The sequence below is a fragment of the Chenopodium quinoa genome, unplaced genomic scaffold (assembly GCF_001683475.1).
Source record: "Chenopodium quinoa cultivar QQ74 unplaced genomic scaffold, ASM168347v1, whole genome shotgun sequence".
In the NCBI taxonomy this organism is placed as follows: Eukaryota; Viridiplantae; Streptophyta; class Magnoliopsida; order Caryophyllales; family Amaranthaceae; genus Chenopodium; species Chenopodium quinoa.
In genome coordinates this window covers 4,214,157-4,233,243 of record NW_018743574.1, presented here as the reverse complement: position 1 = coordinate 4,233,243, position 19,087 = coordinate 4,214,157, and the positions used below count along the sequence as shown (strand labels likewise).

At 35.5% G+C, this 19,087-nt stretch overlaps 2 protein-coding genes across 3 annotated transcripts; one reads left to right on the top strand and one right to left on the bottom strand.

Annotated features, from left to right (window-relative positions):
* The first annotated feature begins 481 nt into the window (after positions 1 to 481).
* On the top strand, positions 482 to 7,674 carry LOC110682170 (regulation of nuclear pre-mRNA domain-containing protein 1A-like). Of its 2 annotated transcripts, XM_021858433.1 has the most exons (8): positions 482 to 917; positions 1,140 to 1,363; positions 3,724 to 3,971; positions 4,166 to 4,321; positions 4,496 to 4,652; positions 4,810 to 4,952; positions 5,158 to 5,193; positions 5,862 to 7,674. In XM_021858433.1, exons 2-8 carry the CDS (start codon positions 1,288 to 1,290, stop codon positions 6,582 to 6,584), a joined length of 1,539 nt encoding a protein of 512 aa, XP_021714125.1. In that variant the 5' UTR covers positions 482 to 917; positions 1,140 to 1,287; the 3' UTR covers positions 6,585 to 7,674. The 2 variants fall into 2 exon arrangements, with proteins under 2 accessions (XP_021714125.1, XP_021714124.1); XM_021858432.1 differs by having other exon boundaries at positions 482 to 1,363.
* A 178-nt stretch (positions 7,675 to 7,852) lies between these two features.
* Positions 7,853 to 10,149, bottom strand: LOC110682171 (NADPH-dependent 1-acyldihydroxyacetone phosphate reductase-like). Its single transcript, XM_021858434.1, has 3 exons — positions 9,671 to 10,149; positions 9,120 to 9,279; positions 7,853 to 8,291 (listed from the first exon to the last, which is right to left on the bottom strand). Exons 1-3 carry the CDS (start codon positions 10,017 to 10,019, stop codon positions 7,955 to 7,957), a joined length of 846 nt encoding a protein of 281 aa, XP_021714126.1. The 5' UTR covers positions 10,020 to 10,149; the 3' UTR covers positions 7,853 to 7,954.
* Between the last annotated feature and the right edge of the window lie 8,938 nt (positions 10,150 to 19,087).

Below are 19,087 nucleotides of genomic sequence, written 5' to 3'. Positions count from 1 at the left end.
AAACGGACAAAGTTTCATTTAAGGTAGTTCCACTATTCATATTGTCAAAATCATGTCACTTAAATTGTAATCTCATTTCAATTGTTTGTTGATGATATAAAATGCTAATATCAAAATTTTGTTTGATTTAATTAAATATTCCAAACAGTCAAACTTAAAAAGTTCGTTGCAATAAAAGCTTTTAAAGTTTTTTTTTCATATGCTTTAGTTGATAGATACGGTGGTTTAGTTGTCAGAAAGCAGCTTATTCACTAGTAGGTGTCAAGTCGTAATTTATATCAGTAAATCCCCCTATTTTGGCTCAAAAACCATAATCTCAATAATTTTACGAGACAACAGATTTAACTAACACAGTGTAAATTCAAAAATCCCGCATAACTCAAGATCGGTGTTTTTGGTGAATCTCACAAATGCAAAATCGTAATATCATAAAAACCCTTATGACAAGCACAAGAGGGGGACAAATTATGATGAATGAGAAGATCCAAACTCCAGTTGAAAACCTTGACACAAAAATGCCCTGAAAGTAGTAGCAAGAACAGGAGTTTTCTCAGTTTCCCATAGTCATTCACAGACATCCTCAAGTCTTTGTTTTTAAAATCTAAAATTCCCCTCTTTTCTCTTCTTTCTCTCTCCTCTGCAACAACACTCTCAACTCTTGTCATTTTTGCGGCTCTAAAAAACATTCGAAATCTCAATTCTTCGATTCATTTCTCACTCTCAAATTCATTCTTCTCCTCAACTCTACCTTTCCCTTTCAATTTCTTCCTCCTCTTCTTCTTCCTTGAATCTCTGAAAATTTTCTTGATTTTTTTTTTCAATCATCGTTGAACTGAATTAATACTGATTTCAGTCAATCGATTTCTTCGCCTTTTGCATTGTTTTCGCTTTCATTGGAATCGTCTTTGCTCGAAATCGTAAGGGTTTTAATTCATTTCTCAAATTTTCCTCTGTAATTTTGCTGTTCTTTTCTTTGTTGTCCAAATTTCATTTTTAATTTCATTTTTTTTTTGTATAAATCGAATGTGCTGATTTGTGTATTGAAATAGTTTTGTATACCATTGTTGAAATTTTGAAAAAATCGAAAAATAATTGATGTTGGAATTCCATGTTTTGCTTCAATTCCGAGGGTTTATTAGGTTTTCTGGTTCATGAATTCAATTGAACCAGGAGGAGAGAGAAAGAAAGTTTGTAAGCGAATAAATCGAAGAACTTTCACCCGAAAAGCTCTTCATTTGCGGTAAAAACTATTCATTTTTGTACAGCTGAGAGCTCAGGTTTGCTGGGATGAATAGTGTTTTCAGTGAACAGATATTAGCTGATAAGCTATCCAAGCTCAATAGCACTCAACAATGTATAGAAAGTATCCTTCATTTTCTCTATTTTTTTGCTGGAATTAATGCCATTTTTTTATTTAAATTTTGAAGTTTTAAATGTTTAATTTAATGATATGAATTCATTTGTTTGTTACTTGATATACCTTTGTTCAGAATTTTTTTTATTTGATTTGTATAATCTATTTACAGCTCGTTTGGTAGGCGGTTATAAATTTATAAATGGTGGTAATGGCGATATGTTTGTAGTGGTACTACTTATGGCCAATCCAGTAGTAAATGATGATGTTTTAATTTTACATCGTCACTTGTGTTTCTAGTCTACAAGACAAATATTTAGTGTTGTGGAATGAAAACGTATGGCACGTGTAGTGGAGGTGTTATTATTCTATATTCGATTGTGATCATTGCAGGCAATGGATTTTTTTGATAATCCCGACCTATATGTGGATAGTTTTATGTTGTGAAACGATGATGTATGGTCGTATGTAGCTGAGGTGTTTTTATTGATTACTATAGGCAATGCGTATGTAGATGAAACTTGATTCTACGTTTAGGTTGTGTAGTTTTGAAAGGAAATCAACGGTTTGCGGATTTTGAGGTGTTTTTATTTATTACTATAGGCTATGAGTATGTAGATAAACTTGATTCTATGTTTAGGCTGTGTAGTTTGAAAGGAAGTCAACGGTTTGCGGATGTTGAGGTGTTTTTATTGATTACTATAGGCTATGAGTATGTAGATAAACTTAATTCCACGTTTAGGCTGTGTAGTTTGAAAGGAAATCAACAGTTTGCGATTGTTGAGGTATTTTTATTTATTACTATAGGCTATGAGTATGTAGATAAACTTGATTCTATGTTTAGGCTGTGTAGTTTGAAAGGAAGTCAACGGTTTGCGGATGTTGAGTTGTTTTTATTGATTACTATAGGCAATGAGTATGTAGATAAACTTGATTCCACGTTTAGGCTGTGTAGTTTGAAAGGAAATCAAAGGTTTGCAGATATTTATCAACTGTGGGTGGACTTCAATGCCATTCAAAGTTAGAGCATCTTTTCATGCCTTTTATGCGTTAGTTTTTTTTTTTTTTTTTTTTTTTTTACTTCACCGAATGATTTGGTTCTATCTAGATATTTGGTGATGTGGATCTTGGATTTTATGAATTTATATGTATGGAGTAGTTACGTTAGGCCCGTGACACTTAAAACCTTGTCACATCGCTTGACATGAGCCACAATAATTGAGAGTAGTACTTGACGGGTGACTTACTGTGAAGTCCTCATGTTGGTTCATGTAGTCGACCCCACTTATGGGATTAAGACATTCAAGCTGATGAGAGAAATCCAGATATACATTTTTGTGCCAACAATTAGCATTCTAGAAAAGGATTGTGGTGGTGTAAACTGTAAAGGAAGACCATGGAAACTGTTAAGGGGTTTTGTATTCAAATTTTCACTTGAATTTTCCATCTAGAAGATCTTCAAGCAAGTTGATAAGCTACAAGGAGATCGTTTGATTTAAGATGTGGTTGATTTTGGGACATTTGTAGCAATTTATGATGATTGGCAGCTGAAGTGTTGCTTTCATATGACTGTTTAATACTGTAATCTCCTCTCTTACTATCTGACATATATAATTTTTATACCATGCCATTGAGGGCTGAGTCCTCATGTTAGAAAACAAATGTAAGTGTGGTTGCTTAATCGGCAAGGTTGCCCAGATTAATGATTTCTAGTGTAATATTTTAGTGTTCCCCTTAGTGGTCCTTTTCTTCTGGTGCAAGCACTTACTATGTTAAGCTCTTCCAATACCGTTTTGCAACAAGAATGCACTTTGTTGGACACTGCCTTAATGAATAATCTGCATAAAATGAGACCATACTGTACATATGAGGAATATCCTTTACGGTGTATGATTTCTTTCTTTGGCTTAATTAGAACCTGTGGTAGTCCAGTAAGCCAATCTTGGTAGCAAAAGGTGAAGTTATTGGTGGTAGCCCATTTTTGGTGTAAACATGGGCTATATTGGGTGTATGAGAAGTTTATTTATTTTCTTTTTGGTACAAAGAGTTTTGTTACTTTTATTAGGAGAGAATAAATAGATTTTGAGGATTGAGGTTATGGAGAGTTGTGGTTAACAGTTTTCTATTTTTTTAATATAAGATATGCCAACTACTGTTGAAGTGCATAAATTTCCGGTTTCTTTCAAATCTGTTAGTTGTGTTTGTTACACCTTATGTATGATTGTATGTTTTTCTTGCTTGGATCTTGCTATGTCTTGGAAGTTTTTGTCATCTCCATAATGGTGCTAAAAGACTGTTGGTTAGATTAATAGCTCATCTATTGTTTGTGCAAGTCGTTTAGAATACTTGTCACCTTAATTCCTAAATAGCATTGTCGCACTGGTGTATATTTCATCGAAGCAAAGCTGAAGTGGTTGTAGCAACATGGAACCAACAGTTCCATAGTTCTGAGATGATTCTGAAAGTTCCCCTTCTATATCTTGCCAATGACATACTACAGAACAGCAAACGTAAAGGTAATGAGTTTGTTATTGAGTTCTGGAAGGTACTTCCTCAGGCTCTCAAGGATGTCCATAACAAAGGTGATGATCAAGGAAAGAAGGTCGTCTCCAGATTGGTATGCCTTATACATTCTTGCCTCTACAATTATGATAAATTGCTTTTGTATGGAATAAATTATCTTCTCGTTCTGAAATCTGAACATCTTAAGTTTACTTTCAATCATTATACTACTAAATTAAATAAGCTAGATAGAATTTTTAATTTGAGTTAGAACATGTGTAGTTCCAAGCTCTAATTTTTGCTTTGCAGGTTACAATTTGGGATGAAAGAAAAGTTTTTGGGAACAAGGCACAAAATCTGATAGATATAATGCTTAAAGATGAGGCACTTCCTCCTCTTGAGTTCAGTAAGAAGCGATCACGGACAGTCAAGATTGTACGAAGGGATTCACGTTCCATAAGGACGGTGAGATCCTGCTGTCCTTTTGCTTTCATGTTTGTAATAATCTATTTTTACTTCGATTTCCTTATTGTTATGTGCTGAGGCCATTGGCATCCCAGATGATGGTCCATACTTTGTTTTATTCTCTTGTTATAACACAAGTTTTAATCACCATGCAACTCACAATTATTGATACAGAAATTATCTATTGGGGGCCCCGCAGAGAAAATTGTGACAGCTTTCCATTCAGTTCTTAATGAACATCTCACAGAAGAATCGGAGATGAGTAGATGCAAGTCTGCAGTTAACCGTGTGAGGAAAATGGATCATGATGTTGAAAAAGCTTGTGCTCAAGGTAAAGTGTAGATTTGCCGGGATTGTAATTAATTTGATGTATCCATTATGAAAATAAATGCTGATTGGTGTCTAATATAGAACAAATTTGTTTTATTAGTGGAATGTGATGCATTTCTTGTTATAAGGAAAGCTTAGCGTGACAATTTACATTTCAGCCAAGGATCCTCAGCGAAAAACTTTGGCTAAAGAATTGGAGGAGGAAGAGGCTATTTTGAAAGAGTGTGTTGAGAAACTGAAGTCTATTGAAGCAAATAGAGCAGTGCTTGTTACTCAGCTAAAAGAAGCGCTACAAGAGCAGGTATGAATTAAGGCTTTTTAATCATGGTTTTTTTTTTTTTTTTTTTTTTTTTTAACAGTAGGCAGAAGAAATGTTGATTATTTATTTATTTTTTAATTGAAAAGAGGAGTAAATTTAAAAATCAGAAAGAAATGGATACCATGTTCTTAGCTCTGGTCTTTTATTAGCTGGTCTAACACACGATCACTGTGTCTGACATTGACAGGAATCTGAATTGGAGAATGTTCGTACACAAATGCAGGTACTTGCTAGTGCTCTTGTCACTAATTCTCATAGTTATGATGATTGTGTTTGCTTCAGTAAGGTTTTCTTTTACATGGTTGTGCAAATAGTAATGGTGGAAAGGGTACACTTTGATTTTAATTCTGATTTATTGATTGATACAATAATAATAGTAACAGTAATAGTAATACTTGTATGCAAATAGCGCCTCTGCTTTTACAGAATTTAGGCTTATCGTGTATTTATCAACAATAATCCTTTTGGTGAGAACTTGATTGGGTATTCTGTATTTCTGTATATTTCATCCCAGATCCTCTTGGTGTGAACTCTTTGAAGTATTATGCATATCTTATCCTATTTGCTGAAATTAATGTTATAACTTATTAGTTAGAACAGAGCCTTACTCTTCTGCTTCTATGGCCCTCAATCGATGTCTTGCAGCTGATGTTTGAAAAATTGGAAGCCCCTTGTGTTCTCTTATTTCAGTATAATTCGACTTTTTTTTTTTTTTATCTTTTTTTTTTCTTATGCTCTATATTAGATATAAACGAAAAGTTGGTAGCCTTACCTATCACGCCAATACTAACTATTACTTGCAGACTTGCAGCTTTGTTGGTGGAGAGATTTGATAGTTTTGATTCTGGAAAGTAAATTCATTAATAATAATTGGTTTATCTTCATGTTCAGGTTGCACAAGCACAAGCCGAGGAGGCTAACAACATGCGAAAGCGGCTCAATGATGAAAATTATGTTGCGACTCCAATTGCCAATGCGGGAAAATCCAAGAAGACTGCTGCAGACATTGCAGCTGAGGTTGCTGACAAACTCACTGCTTCTAGCTCATCTCAGTTGATCATGACTTCTGTCCTGTCAACATTTGCAGCTGAAGAAGCTAAGAAGAAAGCTGGCCTTGCTAAACCAAACTCAGTTTCGAGCTCTTATCCCTCACAATCTGTCAGTTTGGCCCTTAATTCTATGTCGACGCAGGAACAGCCATCATCAGTATCACTGGCAGCTGCTCCCCCGAATCAGTATCAATCAATGTTGGTGAACCAGCAAAACATGCAAAATATGAGCCCAAACCCTCAGACCCAGTATCAGCTACTTTCAAATCCAACTTCCCAACAATATGCTCAAACACCAAGAGGGATCAATTCTTATGGTTATGGGGGCCTTCCTCCACCAGGCCCACCACCACCTCATGTCATGCATCCGATGATGCCTATGGCTCAAAACCAAATGCAAATGAATCAACAGCAGATGATGCCAATGGCACAACAATCAGCTCAATTGTCACAACAGCAACAATCGATGATGTTGATGCAACAGCAACCACCAGCTCCTCCAAGTTTTCGTCCGCTTCAACCACCTGGTATGGTGTATTACACACAAACCCATCAGCTTCAATGATGGGGATTCTCAAATTAGTTTGTGATAATTTATTTAGATGGACTCCTTTTTTCCCTATTGAAGCATTCCCTTGTTCGAAATGTCCCCATTCAGAAGGGGGCATAATAGTAGGAAAAAGGTTGAGCTTTTATTAATACATTAATACAGGAAGGAATAATGGTGATAGGATAGTAGCTCTTGACTGTTGATTCAGTGCAGGTAGAGCTGTGTAATGTGTAATTACTGATTAAGCCTGATTAGGATTTCGGTCCCTATAGTTTCCCAGTTGCTAACCTTAATTAGTGTTTAAGTATTAGTATGCATAAAAAGCATATTCTGGTTAGGTAGTTTTATTGATAATAGGGAAATATAGCACATAGTTTGGAAAACTTAAGTTGACTTATTTGGTGCTGGATTTGCTCTCATAGTTAAGAAAATTGTGGCATTTTTTTTTAACCATTATGTGTTTTAAATTTGAATAATTTTGTTCTTCACCCAATATGTAAGTATCTGAGCAAGGCAACTGATGTGATTGGTGATGAGAGTACAAATGATCGTAATGATCAAAGCTTCACAGATCCCATAGGGTGTTGCAAATTAATGAAGAGTTTAACTTTGATGGAAAACAGCATGGTGCTGGCCCTGCCCGGAAAAAGCATTAGCAAAATAGTACTCCGTATTATGTATTGTACTCGTATTATCACTTGTAGAGGGACGTTTTGTTCCTCCATCTCCTCCAGGAGTGACCTGGGTTTGATCCTCATCCCACCCCTATTGTGATAGGAAGGGTACCCCTTGTATCTTACTGTGTTAAAAAAAAAAAAAAAAAAAAAAAGTTATGTACTCGCATTACCACTCTCATATAGAGTTTAAAATTGTATCTAATGTCCATGTTTTCTGATTTTAAATCTTGATCTTCAGCTAAATTTGGGATCCGTTTGTTCAAACTTGACTCACTCGTTAATTAGAGGTCCTAAATTAATTTGTTCATTTATAACTCGTTAAACTAATAGCTTAATTGCTCCAAAAATCTACATACTACGTGTAAGTATATACAAATGAGATTAGAAAGTAAAAATCAAGCATCCCCTCAAAAAAAAAAAAAAAAAAAGTAAAAATCAAGCAAAATACTTTGGGCGAGCAGAATACTAGACTTCCTTTGATACTCTGTTATTGTCCTGATTGGCAACGAAGGTAACCCAATGTTCGTGAAGCGAATGACACCTGAGTCTGCTGGCGTTTCACCATCAGGCAGGATGATTATACCAAGATTGCTGAGAAACTTTGAGTGAGCAGAATACCAGGCCAGACTTCCATAGATATGATTAATGGAGGCTTCAATCAACTGTTACATGGAGTAAGAAGTAATACAAAATTCTTATAAAAACAAATCAACATTTCATTACAAGCCGCATAATGAAATCCCGGACAAAAATTGGCATATAGTACATAATTTTCATCACAGTGGACTGATGGCCATAGGAGAACCAAGCAGGCGTTTTTTTCTTCATTATCTGAGTGACAGTTTTCTTTGCAAACTCTTCCGCCGGTGTTGACTTAGGGCCCTGGGAAATGGTAGCTCTTTCGCGTATAGCTGCATCATATTGCTTGTATAGCTTCCACTCTGGAAATTGGCTATAGGTAGCAATGGCGGCCTTCCCTATATTTGATTTGATAGCACCAGGTACAACATTGATAACATCAATACCTAAAAGCCCAAGTTCAAACCTGCACAATGGAGTAGAAGACTAGAAGTTAATAGTGAACAACTTTTTCTAGGCCAATAATACAATTGTTTTCTAGCAGTCATTTGATATGTACAAACAGACATAACCCAAAAGAAAACTAAAGCAAAACAATGCTCTACAAATTCTTCTCCTTGTATTTTCTAGCAAGTTTATTGACATCAAACTCTATTAGGCTGTTAATGGCAAGATTTACAAGTTATAATCATCAAATTTGTCACATTTTTACAAACATGGGAAACGGGCTCATAATACAGGATCAAGGCTGATGATCCTATTTGAATCACGCGATAGGAACCTTTTAAACTTGTTACTAGGCTCGAACATCAGAAGGCCAACAGACCTCCGAGAATACCAAACTGCTCAAGAGTTTTTACATTCAGATCAGTGAGATCACATTATGAAGTTCACATTACTGATCTGTGTATTTTCTGGAAGTTTAAGGATTTGACCATAAGTGACTCCTCACAAGTTTTACAGTTAGATCATTTATGAAGTCCATATTACTGTTTTCTAAAGCTTTAACTCTGAATTCTACCAAATTTTGTCTGAGAAAGTGAGATTTCAACTGTACTTCAGACAGAATATCAGTACCTGCAAGTACAATTTGTCAGAAAAATCTATAATCTTTTCTAGCTTACCCTCTAACCGGCCTATCCATATCCGCGCATCTGATCTAATAAGGGTCCCTTCTAACAAATCTGTAGGTCATTAGAGTATCTAATAGAAAATTTCACTCATATGATAGCAGTTAATTAGTTCAGTAATCTGCTCAAATGAATAACAAATATGACTTTATATGAGCACAAACCTTAGAGAATCTGAAAGAGCATGTATAGCAGCTTTTGACGCTGTATAAACACCTCCCCATGGTAAAGGTGACAGTACAGTAACACTCCCAACATTCACTATCTTTCCCTTTTTTCTCAACGCCATGTTTGGTACCACCCCCTGTATCAATCTCATCGTACCTGTTCACATAAAAAACATACACAAGTATTACTCAATCAAACCCACATATTTACTACATTTCATACTTCCTCGGTTCCTCCGCCCCCTTTTAGTTGCAAACGTTTTGAGTTCCACGCTTGCCAATACATAATTTAAATCCTTCATATCCAATCCCTAGTGATAGAATAGTAAAAATAAAAACATTAAAATTTGTTTTTATAAAGATCATTGAAAGGAATCTAAGAAAACTATGTTTAGTCAAACATATTATAAATCACCAAATGCGGTCAAATAAAAATGACAAATTCCAAACGTTACAACTAAAAGTGAACAGAATGTCGTGTTAGTTAAATATATACAATCACAAAAACTCGATACGATAGATTAACAAGGTAAGTATATAATATATACCAAAAACATTGGTATCAAATGTTCGTTGCATTGCAGAAATAGGGATCTCAGCAAGAGGACCAACACATTGAACACCAGCATTATTAACAAGAATATCAATCCTTCCAAACTTATCCAAAACACTGGAAATCACGTGATTTATGCTATCCTCCGACAACACATCCAGTTCTTTGACTGTAAAACGAGGATCTTGTTCCAATAATGACATGGTTGTCAGAGATCTGCTGGTGGCCACCACGTGGCAGTTTTCCGCCGCAAAAGCACGTGCCAAAGCGTTTCCGATGCCGCCATCTGAGCAACCAGTGATTAGGACTACTGGTGGTTGTTGTTGTTGGTTATTGTCCGCCATTAAAATGGGAGGAGAGAGAAATATTGATTGCGTATTTTTATAAAAGGTTTTTGAGGAAGAAAGAAGAAGATATTTTTTTTTTCTTGTTGAAGATGTTGACACAGTATTATTTTTAATTAAAATTGTTTTTTTTTTCTTAGGCCCCACTTTTTTTTTTTTTTTTTTTTTGATTCAAATGAGAATTAGTGAATTACATACAAGAAATAAGAAAAAACAAGCTAACAGTAGGGGTGAAAGTAATTTGGATAAAAACCGAAAACCGATCCAAACCGAACCGAAATAGCAATTCGGATCGGTTTTTTTCGGTTTTCGGTTTGGATCGGTTTCAAAAAATCAAAACCGAAATATTTCGGTTTGGATTCGGTTTTGGGCTTCCAAAAACCGAAAACCGAAAATCCAAACCGAAATTTATGAAGCCCAAATATCCCAGCCCATTTCTCCTACCCTACATATATATACTAAAGCCCTAAAATACTCCTCTCTTATCCCAGTCTTTTTTTCCCCTCTTCTGCGGCACATTCCTCACCAAACCCTAATCCTCCAAAATTTCCCCATTTTCTCCCTCACCACCTCAGTAGCTCCGACCACCACCTTCCTCAGTCCGCTCACCACATATCCGGTCAACGTCTATCACCATCAGTTCGCTTGTGTTCGTGGCTTCGTGCTCCCGCAGATCTCGTTTCTCACCGCCGCTTGTGTTCGTGGTTTTGTGCTCCCTAAAATTACCACCAGTTCACCGCCGCGGCGCCGCTCGTGTTCGCGTTCCCTCACTATCTCCTCTCACTCAGTCACTCAAGGGTAAGAATTCTCCTTTTTTGCTTCTCTTCTTCTTATTAATTTCACTTTCGTTCTGTTAATTTCACTTATCTTTTCCTGCTTTTCTTCTTCTTAGATGTGTACTCATTTCCCACTTCTCTTTTCAAGTTTTCATTCAATAGTTCTGTTCTGTTTGAATTCGTTAATTTGTTGTTCGATCTGTTCGAAATTGGCTAATATGATGACATTGATATGCTATAATGTTTAAATTGGCGACATTGATGTTTTGTTTGTTTGATTATATTGATTTCCTTTGATTTATTTATATATATTATGTAACATGTTTATTTTTTTTATTGTTAGATATAGTTGAGCTTGATTGTTTGAAGCTGCCATGTTGAAGAAATGAAGAAGTTGCTGCCTGCCATGTTGATTCTAGCTGCTGTCAATCTACCATATTGATTTTAGTTGATGTTATTATGGTTTTAGCTGCATGTAGACTCATTGTAGACTGTTATTCCATTTTAAGACTTTTATCGTGTTTGTAATTTTATTCTAGTGGCTGGACAAATTTTTTTATTATGATTTTCCCTTAATTTGGCAAATTTTTGGCTTAAAGACCAACCATTGTAATTCACCAATTTAGGCCTACAAAAGGGCCAAAACAAACTTCCGATTAAAAGCCCAATTTTAAGGCCCAAATCAACAGCCCAAAAAAATTCGGTTTGGATTGGATCCATTTTTCAAAACCGAATTATTTCGGTTTGGATTGGATTGGATTGAATCCAAATTCGGTTTGGATTCGGTTCCAAGAATCAGAAACCGAAATAATTCGGTTTGGATTCGGTTTGGGGTATAATCCAAACCGAATACCGAACTTTCACCCCTAGCTAACAGAAGCAAAAAGACTAGAAAAGACAGAACAGAAAAAGAAGAAACGAAAAGGCAGAAAAAACAAACATCTTAAACTAAACTACAAAGCAATTAAGGAGGAACTAAGCGAGGCAGTGATACGCTGATACCCCTCTCTAGCATCCTCTTGGAGGATCTTCCCAAGCTCATCTGGCATGAAACTAATGATATGGTGTGATTAGTCACTTATAAAACTTTGTGCTACACTATATATAGTGTGGCCGGCTAACACAAGTAAATTCCCTGATTGAGTAATTGCTCAAGTTCTTTTTTTTTTTTTTTTTTTTTTTTTGGTGTGAGTAATTGCTTAAGTAACTCTTGATCAAGCAATCTTTCAAGTAAACCCGACTATATGGTGTGACTAGTCACTTATAAAACTTTGTGCAACACTAAAATGCTTCGTATAACCACTAGAGCTGTCAATTTGGGTAAACGGGTCGGGGTCGAGTTTGGGTTGGGTAAGAGTGGGTCGGGTCAATTCAAATTAATTTCACAACCTATGTGAGTCGGGTTTGGGTTGGGTCATGCTTCAGTCGTGTCACGTTGGGTCAAACTTCTTATCGGATTTGGGTCAGGTTAATAAAAAGGTCGGGTGAACAATAGGTCGGGTTTAATTCGATTAAAAAGAGTTAGGTTAATTCTCGGGTTCGAGTCCGATTCGGTTCAAGTCAATAATAAGCGGATTAGAATCAGGTCGGGTCATTCTCGGGTTTGAGTCGAGTTCGGTTCAAGTCAATAATTTGCGGATTATAATCAGGTCGGGTCATTCTCAAGTTCAGTTTAAGTCAATAACTTGCGGCTTTTAATCAGGTTGGGAGATTTCCAAGTCGAGTTATTCTCGGATTTAAGTCAGGTTATGTTCAAGTCAATAATTTGTAGGTTACAATCAGGTCGGGTCATTTCCAAGTCAGGTCATATTCGGGTTCAACTAACTATAAATAGATAATTATCATTTTTATCAACCTAATTATTTCCTTTGACTATAATATATATCAATATATGGCAATATATTAGGGAACTATAGTCTATAATTTAGGAAGATAATTATCTCCTTTGACCATACAACAAATATATATACTATATTTAACTCTTAAATTTGAGGATGCTGCTCCTTTCTTTTGTTGGCCTGGCCCGACTTGGTCTCCCAAGACAAAATGTTTTGATCAACAAAAATAAGGTAGTCTAAATTGCATTTAAGGTGATTTGAAATCGAGTCAGAAACAATTTGGGTTGAATTTAGGTCGGGTCAATAACAAGTCGTGTTAATTTCGAGTCGGGTTAATAACAGATCAGGTTGAATATTTAGGTTGGGTAAGTAATAGGTATGGTAAAATTCGGGTCGGGTAAATAACAAGTCGGGCTGAATTTGGGTCAAGTCAATAACAAATAGAGTTGATTTCAGGTCGAGTTTGTAACAGGTTGGGTAAAATTCGGGTCATGGTAGGAACAGGTCGGATTGAATTCAGGTCAGGTTAGTAACAAATCAGGTTAAATTTGGGTTTTGAAGGGTTAAAACGGGTTTGAGTCAATTTCGATTCAAATCGGATTCGGTGCAAGTTAATTAAATTGGCCGTTGTAAATCGGTAAATTGGTGCAACTTGTAAACCGGTAATTTGGCAGTTTAAAAGCAAATTCAATGGTTTTACACATCCAATTGGACTCCCAGACGATATTAGGGACCATGGTAAACATTTCGGCAATTTTTATTTCCAAGCAAAAAAAGTCAAAAAATTCCAAAATTGAAGACTAATAACTACACTTTTTGAGAAATTTTGGAGGTTTCGTGGCCCGGTGTCGAAAAGTCTTGAAATTCTATGGGAGACATCTCGAGGTCTTTAATGTCGTTTGAAACCATATATGATCAATATTTGTTGTTATAAATGTTCGTGGTAGGCTTGAATTAATGAAATCGATGCAAGTTATAAATCGGTAAATTGGTCGTTTAAAGGCAAATTGGATGGTTCCACCCACCCAATTGGACTCCCGTAGAGTATTAGGAACCATGGTAAACATTAAGGCAATTTTTATTTTCAGGCGATAAGAAAATCAAAAAATTCAAAATTGAAGGCTAATATCCATGCTTTTTAAGAAATTTTAGAGATTTTGGCGCCTGGTGTATAAAAGTATTAATATTTTAGGGGATACATCTCGGGGTAATATAATGTCGTTTGGAACCATATATGATCATTATATGTTGTCATAAATGTTCGTAGTAGGCTTAAATTAATGAAATCCGTACAATTTGTAAACCGGTAAATAAATTAGCTGTTTAAAGGCAAATTGGATGGTTAAACCAACCCAATTAGACTCCTGGACGGTATTAGGAACCATAATAAACATTTCGGCAATTTTTATTTTTGGGCAAAAAAAAAGTCAAAAAATTCCAAAATTGAAAACTAATATCCATGCTTTTGAGAAATTTTAAAGGTTTTGGGGCCCGGTGTTGAAAAGTCTTGAAATTTTAGGGGATACATCTCGGGATCATATAATTCCGTTTGGAACCATATATGATCATTATTTGTTGTCATAAATGTTCGTAGTAGGCTTGAGTTAATGAAATCGGTGAAAGTTGTAAACCGGTAAATTGGTCGTTTAAAGGCAATTTGTATGGTTCCACCCATCACCCAATGGGACTCCTGAAAGGTATTAGGGATCATGGTAAACATTTCGGAAATTTTTATTTTCGGGCGTAAAATAGACAAAAAATTTCAAAATTGAAGGCTAATATCCACACTTTTTGAGAAATTTTTGAGGTTTCGGGACCGGGTGTTGAAAAGTTTTTTGAAATTCTATGGGATACATCTCGAGGTCATATAATTCCGTTTGGAACCATATAAGATCATTATCTATTGTCATAAATGTTCGTAGTAGTCTTGAATTAATGAAATCCGTGCAATTTGTAAACCGGTAAATAAATTGATCCTTTAAAGACAAATTGGATGGTTCCACCAACCCAATTAGACTCCCAGATGGTATTAGGGACCATGGTAAACATGCATTTCGGAAATTTTTATTTTCAAGCGAAAAAGTCAAAAAATTCCAAAATTGGATACTAATATCCACGTTTTTTGAGAAATTTTGAAGGTTTTAGGGCCCGGTGTCAAAAAGTCTTGAAATTTTACGGGATACATCTCGGGGTCATATTATTTCATTTGGAACCATATATGATCATTATTTGTTGTCAAAAATGTTCGTGGTGGGCTTGAGTTAATGAAATCGTTGAAAGTTGTAAACCGGTAAATTGGTCGTTTAAAGGCAAATTGTATGTTTCCACCCACCCAATGAGACTACCAGAAGATATTAGGGACCATGGTAAAAATTTCGGCTATTTTTATTTCCAAGCGAAAAAAGTCAAAAAATTCCAAAATTGAAGGCTAATATCCACACTTTTTATGATATTTTGGAGGTTTCGGGGCCGGGTGTCGAAAAGTTTTGAAATTCAATGGGATACATCTCGGAGTCATGTAATGCCGTTTGGAACCATATAAGATCATTTTCTGTTTTCATAAATGTTCGTAGTAGGCCTGATTTAATGAAATCCGTGCTATTTGTAAACCGGTAAATAAAATTGGTCGTTTAAAGGCAAATTGGATGGTTCAACCAACCCAATAAAACTCCCGAATGGTATTAGGGACCATGGTAATTATTTCGGCAACTTTTATTTTCAGGCGAAAAAAGTAAAAAATTTCAAAAATTGAAGACTAATATCCACGCTTTTTGAGAAATTTTAAAGGTTTCGGGGCCCGGTGTCGAAAAGCCTTGAAATTTTAGGGGATACATCTCGGGGTCATATAATGCCACTTGGAATCATATATGATCATTATTTGTTGCCATAAATGTTCGTAATAGGCTTGAGTTAATGAAATCGGTGCAAGTTGTAAACCGGTAAATTGGTCATTTGAAGGCCAATTGGATGGTTCCGCAAACTCAACGGGACACCCAGAAGGTATTAGGGACCATGGTAAACATTTCAACAATTTTTATTTTCAGGCGAAAAAATGTCAAAAAGTTCCAAAATTGAAGGTTAATATCCACACTTTATGAGAAATTTTTGAGGTTTTGGGACCGGGTGTCGAAAAGTTTTGAAATTCAATGGGATACATCTCGGGGTCATATAATGCCGTTTGAAACCATATAAGATCATTATTAATTGTGATAAGTGTTCGAAGTAGGTTTAATTTGTGTTAATGAAATCCGTGGAATTTGTAAACCGATAAATAAATTGGCGTTTTAAAGGCAAATTGGATGGTTCCACCAACCCAATTAGACTCCCGGATGGTATTAGGGACCATGGTAAACATTTCGGCAATTTTTATTTTCGGGCGAAAAGAAGTCAAACAATTCCAAAATTGAATACTAATATCCATGATTTTTGAGAAATTTTTAAGGTTTCGGGGCCTGGGGTCAAATACCTTTAAATTTTAGGGGATACATCTCGAGGTCGTATAATTTCGTTTGGAACCATATATGATCATTATTTGTTGTCATAAATGGTCGTGGTAGGCTTGAGTTGATGAAATCGTTAAAAGTTGTAAACCGCTAAATTGGTCGTTTAAAGGCAAATTGTATGGTTCCACCCACTCAATGGGACTCCCGAAAGGTATTAGGGATCATGATAAACATTTCAGCAATTCTTATTTACGGGCGAAAAAAAGTCAAAAAAATTCCAAAATTGAAGGCAAATATCCACACTTTTTATGAAATTTTGGAGGTTTCGGTGCAGGGTGTCGAAAAGTTTTGAAATTCAATGGGATACATCTCGGGGTCATATAATGCCGTTTGGAACCATATAAGATCATTTTCTATTGTCATAAATGTTCGTAGTAGTCTTGAATTAATGAAATCCGTGCAATTTGTAAACCGGTAAATAAATTGATCCTTTAAAGACAAATTGGATGGTTCCACCAACCCAATTAAACTACCGAATGGTATTAGGGAGTATGGTAATTATTTCGACAATTTTTATTTTTGGGCGAAAAAAGTCAAAAAATTCCAAAATTGAAGACTAATATCCGCGCTTTTTGAGAAATTTTAAATGTTTCAGGTTCCGGTGTCGAAAAGTCTTGGAATTTTAGAGTATACATCTCGGTGTCATATAATGCCGTTTGGAACCATATATGATCATTATTTGTTATCATAAATGTTAGTAGCAGGCTTGAGTTAATGAAATCAGTGCAAGTTGTAAACCGATAAATTGGTTGTTTGAAGGGAAATTGGATGGTTCCACAAACCCAATTAGACTCTCGGATGGTATTAGGGAGTATGGTAAATATTTCAGCAATTTTTATTTTCGGGCGAAAAAAGTCAAAAAATTCCAAAATTGAAGACTAATATCCACGTTTTTTGAGACATTTTGAAGGTTTCGGGGGCCGGTGTCGAAATATCTTGAAATTTTAGGGGATACATCTTTGGGTCATATAATGTCTTTTGGAACCATATATGATCATTATTTTTTGTCATACATGTTTGGTAGGATTGAGTTAATGAAATCGGTGAAAGTTGTAAACTGGTAAATTGGTCGTTTAAAGGCAAAATGTATGGCTCCACCCATCCAATGGGACTCCCAGAAGGTATTAGGGAACATGGTAAATATTTCGGCAATTTTTATTTTCGGGCGAAAAAAAAAGTCGAAAAATTCCAAAATTGAAGACTAATATCCACGCTTTGTGAGACATTTTGAAGGTTTCGAGGCCTGGTGTCGAAAACTCTTGAAATTTTAGGGGATACATATTTGGGTCATATAATGTCGTTTGAAACCATATATGATCATTATTTGTTGTCATACATGTTCGTGGTAGGATTGAGTTAATGAAATCGGTGAAAGTTGTAAACCGGTAAATTGGTCGTTTAATGGCAAATTGGATGGTTCCACCCACCCAATGGGACTACCGGAAGGTATCAGGGATCATGGTAAACATTTATGTATTTTATTTCCGGGCGAAAAAAAGTCAAAAAATTTCAAAATTTAATGCTAATATCCACAATTTTTGAGAAATTTTGGAGATTTCGGGGCTGGGTGTCGAAAAGTTTTGAAATTCTATGGGATACATCTCGAGGTCATATAATGCCGTTTGGAACCATATATGATCATTATATGTTGTCATAAATGTTCGTAGTAGGCTTGAGTTAATGAAATCAGTGCAATTTGTAAACCGATAAATAAATTGGTCATTTAAAGGCAAATTGGATGGTTCCACAAACCTAATTAGACTCCCGGATGGTATTAGAAGCCATGGTAAACATTTCGGCAATTTTTATTTACGGGAGAAAAAAAATTAGAAATTTCAAAAGTAAAGACTAGTATCCATGCTTTTTGAGAAATTTTGGAGGTTTCGGCGCCCGGTGAGAAATGTATTAATATTTTAGGGGATAAATCTCAGGGTCATATAATGTCGTTTGGAACCATATATGAACATTATATGTTGTCATAAATGTTCGTAGTAAGCTTGAGTTAATGAAATCCGTGCAATTTGTAAACCGGTAAATGAATTGGTCGTTTAAAGGCTTATTGGATGGTTCCACCAACCCAATTGGTCTCCCGGATGGTATTAGGAGCCTTGGTAAAAATTTCGGCAATTTTTATTTCCGGGCGAAAAAAAGTCAAAAAAATCCAAAATTGATGACTAATATCCACATTTTTTGAGAAATTTTGGAGGTTTCGGGGCCAGGTGTCGAAAAGTCTTGAAATTTTAGGGGATACATCTCGGAGTCATATAATGCCGTTTGGAACCATATATGGTCATTATTTTTATTCATAAATGTTCGTGGTAGGCTCGAGTTAATAAAATAAGTGCAAGTTGTAAACCGGTAAATTGGTCGTTTAAAGGCAAATTGGATGGTTCCATCCACCCAACGGGACTCCCAGACGATATTAGGTAACAATGTACCATGGTAAACATTTCAGCAATTTTTAATTTCGGGTGAAAAAAAAGTCAAAATTTTCATAATTGAAGGTTAATATCCATGCTTTTTGAGAAATTATGGAAGATTTGGAGTCTGGTGTCAAAAAGTCTTTAAATTCTAGGGTATACATCTTGGGGTCATTTAATGCAGTTTAGAACCATATATGATCATTTTTTGTTGTCAAAAATGTTCGTTGTAGGCTTGAGTTAATGAAATCGGTGCAAGTTGTACAGCGATAAATAGGTCGTTTAAAGGCAAATTGGATGGTTCTGCCCAGCTAATTGGACTCCCGGAGGATATTAGGGACTATGCTAAACATTTCCGCGATTTTTATTTTCAGGTGAAAAAAGTCAAAAAATTTCCAATATTAAAGGCTAATATCTATACTTTTTGAAAATTTTTGAAGGTTTCAGATTAAACAGCGTTGTTTAAAACAATATAATTATTATTAGTTTAAGAATTACGGAGTATTGCCTTCAAAAAAAAGAATTATGGAG